This window comes from Bidens hawaiensis, unplaced genomic scaffold (genome assembly GCF_021521415.1).
Source record: "Bidens hawaiensis isolate Kalapana, Puna unplaced genomic scaffold, B.hawaiensis_p1.1 tig00048168_1, whole genome shotgun sequence".
Classification (NCBI taxonomy): domain Eukaryota; kingdom Viridiplantae; phylum Streptophyta; class Magnoliopsida; order Asterales; family Asteraceae; genus Bidens; species Bidens hawaiensis.
Window position 1 is genome coordinate 14,013 of NW_027498620.1, and position 4,752 is coordinate 18,764.

General features: G+C 36.6%; 1 protein-coding gene across 1 annotated transcript; it reads left to right on the forward strand.

The window, feature by feature from the left end:
• On the forward strand, nucleotides 1-1,957 carry LOC143597366 (uncharacterized). Its single transcript, XM_077075882.1, has one exon. The coding sequence runs from the start codon at nucleotides 140-142 to the stop codon at nucleotides 1,058-1,060; it is 921 nt and encodes a 306-aa protein (XP_076931997.1). The 5' UTR covers nucleotides 1-139; the 3' UTR covers nucleotides 1,061-1,957.
• The last annotated feature ends 2,795 nt before the right edge of the window (nucleotides 1,958-4,752 follow it).

The following is a 4,752-nucleotide window of genomic DNA, read 5'->3' on the forward strand; positions in this document are numbered from 1 at the left end:
GATTCTTAAAACAAAATTCCAATACATGAAAATATCATTGAGTAGATTCTTTACTATATAAGAAACAACAATCTATACATCTATAAACAAAGGAAAGTGAGAAAAAATACATTCAAATCATTCCATCTACCCAAAATTTATGGCTGGGCACTCATATGTGTCCAAACCCTACTACAACTACCATGATTTTCCAGCTCAACAAGGCGGTTACGCTTATGAGCCGGAACAACACGTCAATTGGTATGTGGTTGAGACAACAACGGTTGAGCGTGTTCGTGGTCCGCGTTCCAGGTATACCGAATTTTGTGAGGCGCCTTTGAAAAACGAGCTTGTCAAGGAAAATACGCATAAATATGCACCCAAGGATCGTCATGAAGGTTATGAGACGTTATATGTGTCGGATCATGAGAACTCAAGCCCAACCCACTACCGGGAAGGGGGAAATCCTATGGCTAACTTTTTCAGCAAACTCCAAACTGGGGCAAAGCCGCCCGTGAAGACTAGTGGCAACCTCTCAAGCCCGAATAGGTACCAGCCTACCAGCCCAGGTGAGTATCGCTCTAAAAGCCCAGACAAATATCAACCAGCAAGCCCAAATAAGTACCACACTACTGATCCCATTAAGTACCGCCCTAAGAGCCCACACAAATATGAATCGACAAGCCCGAACAAGTACCGTCCTACCAGCCCCATCAAGTATCACGCCACCAGCCCCATTAAGTACCACCACCCTAAAAGCCCGAACAAGCATGAATCAACAAGCCCAAACAAGCACCGACCTACCAGTCCCATTAAGTACCACCCTAAAAGCCCGAACAAATATGAGTCAACTAGCCCAAACAAGTATCGCCCTACCAGACCCAATATGTACCGTCCTAAAAGCCCGAAGAAATACGAGTCACCAAGTCCAGACAAGTATCGCCCTACCAGCCCCAATAAGTTTCGCTCTACAAGCCCTAATAAGCTTCGCTCTACAAGCCCCAATAAGTACCGCCCTAAAAGCCCTAACAATATTCAGCCAACAAGCCCAAATAAGTACCCGCTCTTCAAGCCCAGATAAGTACCTCCCTTCAAGCCCGAAAAAGTTTTATCCTACAAGCCCAACTAAGTATCGGCCCACAAGCTCACCATATGCATATCCTTCAAAAGAAGCCAACATGATTCAAGCCCAAACCTTACCAGGGCCGAACAAGTATCATCCTACAAGCCCAACTAAGTATCGGTCCCCAAGCTCAACATATACATATCCTTCAAAAGAATCCAACATGATAAAGCCCCAAACCTTGCCAGGTCCGAATAAGTATCAACCTACAAGCCCAACTAAGTATCGAACCCCAAGCTCAACATATACATATCCATCAAAAGAAGCCAACATGATGAAGCCCCAAACCTTGCCAGGCCCGAATAAGTATCGACCTACAAGTCCATCTAAGTACCAGCCTACAAGTCCAACACAAAACTATCCCTTAAAAGAGGATTATATAAATAGGCCCCAAAACGTACTAGAGCAGACTAAGTATCGGCCTACAAGCCCGGTCCATAGATTTCCCTCAGAAGAAGGCCAACTGGTTAGGACCCAAATCTTGAGAGTCCCAAATGAGAACCAATCTTCAAGCATTGGTGCAGAAGGAGACCGAAATAATAGGGCAATAAACTTTCCGAACCTAAATTACCAATGGCAGAGTGCAGGCCCACCTACAACACGTCGTCCTCTTACGGCTCCCACCAACGACATCAACGAAGCCTTAGGTTTTCTAATGGAATCGGTAAATTATCCTCGTGCGCAACCAATTGAACATGAAGGGCAATATGCAAGGCCTACATTTGGGGGTGTGACCAACCGACCTTATTTGAGATCAAACACAATTGATAGTCATGAAGCTGTAAGGAGGTATAATGGCGCTTTTGTGCCATAAGTGGCCTGAAGAACATGCATGTGTAGTCACTATAATAAGTCTTGTCATATGTAGTCACTATAATAAGTCTTGTCACTTTGTCTGATGTTGTTGATGTATAAATAATCTTAGCTTGAAATATGTCATGTATTGTGTTTGTGATCAACACATGGGGTCACAGAATAAAATATAATCGTTTATACGAGATGCGTGCTAATGAAATAAGACATGCTTGATTTAGAAATTATTTTAAACGAATAAACTGAAATGAATTTATCATTATCTTTAAGAGTTACAAATTTAATGAGTTAGTACTAACTAAATTTAGATTAAAAAAAACAATAGTGAAGGTATCATTATTTCACCTCACATGTTGGTGGGATGCTAAGAGTTTACATATTTAATGAGTTAATACTAAATAATTTTAGATTAAAAAAAACACTATTGAAGGTATCATTGTTTCACATCACATGTTAATGGGATGCAATGAAGTGACAGAAGTTTGGATCTTGGTAACTAAACGGTAAATATGTTCGATACATCCTTTGTGGGTCTTATGAAGGATAATGAATGAACGACAATAAATGAAATCTTTAATAGAAGATCATAGATTCATATATAGGGCTCATTGGAAACTCGGATGTCAATACAACCGAGGAGTTAATTATATGTGGATTAAAATTATACTTGTAAGAACCTGCATGATGTAGCGGCGGTGTGAATTCACATAACGGGTTTTCTATTCTCCCAGAAGTATAAACGCCTTTTACTTCTGACGAATTTTTTATTTGTACTACTATTAAATGCTTTATACTTTGATGATCTACAACAATATTGCGTAAATAAATATAAACTTTATAAATTGCCGTATTTCATAACTAAATGCAAAAAGATCAATTCTAAAAAAAACATGTATACTCTTTTTAGATTGAAATACGTGGTTTATTTTTATTTTAGTTATAATTAAGCTAATGTATATTCTAAATTGCTAGTTAATAACTTAATAATATTTGTCATTAAAAAAGTTAAAACTTAATCTTTATCTCGTCTAGCACTTTGGAAAGCCGCCTGCCGACAGACATTTGTTGAACAACTAATACATTATACATATATCCATCAACCCACTTATCACATTGTTTGTTCATTTATACTTTTACACTTTTACAGTGAATATTTTAAATGCTTAACATAATTAAACAAACGTACTTAGTAATATCACACTCATTGAATACGATCTAAGAGTGTGAAATGATCGTAAACCTTTCTTTCAATCCCGTAGATAGAAATGTTGCCCTCAAAGGTCTGTTGTGGTTAGATCGGTTCAAGTAAAGAGACAAGAAATATATAAGGAAAACTAGAGAGAATTTAAGAGAGGAGTTTTGAATCAATTTTCTTCATGCTCATTAAGCCCTTTAAAAAGCGTACACGCGTGCAGAAGCAAAACCTAATCTACATGCATAACCTACTATACATGGTAAGCATGGGTTCATGGGTGTAACTACCCACTACTTTCTTTAATTCTCACAAACAAACCAAACCAAATAAAAACATGCAGAAATATAAATATGCAAACATTAAAATAAAACATGCATGTGACACTAAATAGCAAATATCAAGGTCAAAAACATTTTTTCTTGTATTATAGTATAATTATAAATATGCACATAGGCTACACAGCATAAGCTATATATAGAAAAGATATATACAAGTAATAGAAATGAACTAACCTTTATCCAACGTCTCAAAGAAACGATGTCAAATTAAGATTATGTCCTCACAAGGTTGAATAACAAATTTTACTTGATTTACTCATCTCATTTCATTTTGGGCTTGACTTTCCTTCTTTTCCCCTATACAGTGAAGGACTCTTCACTCTTACATGTGTCGTATAGATATCCTATATAAATATCCAAATCATCTCAATCTCCTCTCAATCAGCCTGGCATGATAGCTTCACCCAACAGAGTATCAGTCATGCCTTGATGAACTAGTAATGCCCACGTCTCCACCCTCAGGTGGCTAAAAGTCGTTTCTACAATCGAACTTCTTTATTTCAAAGTTACTCGACATCTTTCTAATTTTTAATTGTGGAATGAACTACTGGAATCTCTTGATTGAGCCACACCTTGACTCTTATACCAATTGTCACGAATATCACCAAAGATTTATAAAATTGAACAAGAAACGAAAATGATTACAAGAAGAATCGAAAACTGATTAACTTAACTATTGCAACTGAATCTAGAGCTATATAAGAACCCTAATCCCTATTTGAGCCGTTAGCGAGTGGTAACAAACTCGGTTTAAAAAGTGTCATAAACAGTCCCTAAAATACTAATAACTTGTCACTTTCCAATCAAATAAACATTTATGCTTACAAGATGGGTGCCCGCATGATGCAGCGGGTGTTTGAACTTGTTAATCACGTACAAATATAAGTGTTTATGGTTCAGTTAAAACCTTGAAATCGTTTAAATCAGTCATTGGTTTAACTTCTTTTTTCTTTTTCTTTTTTACTTTCGGTTTGTTGGTCGGTTTCAAAATTTTCAAAACGTAGTGAACGGTTGGTTCGCAGTTTATATCGGCAACCGGCCATATGAAACCAGAAAAGACTGTAAATTAACCTAATTGCTATATGATTCCTTTTGTAATCTTTGTTGTTATTATTTCACGTCCTAGATCTTCCATTAATATTTACCATATATGTGACTAAAATTATCATTTTTTATTTATGATCATCTCAAGTATCATATTATATTGGTTTTTAGTTAAAATTGATGATACATTTAAATTATTAATTATTTTAAACTAAATTTATTAAAGTTTAAACTGTGAAACCAAACTGAAACCAGGCCGT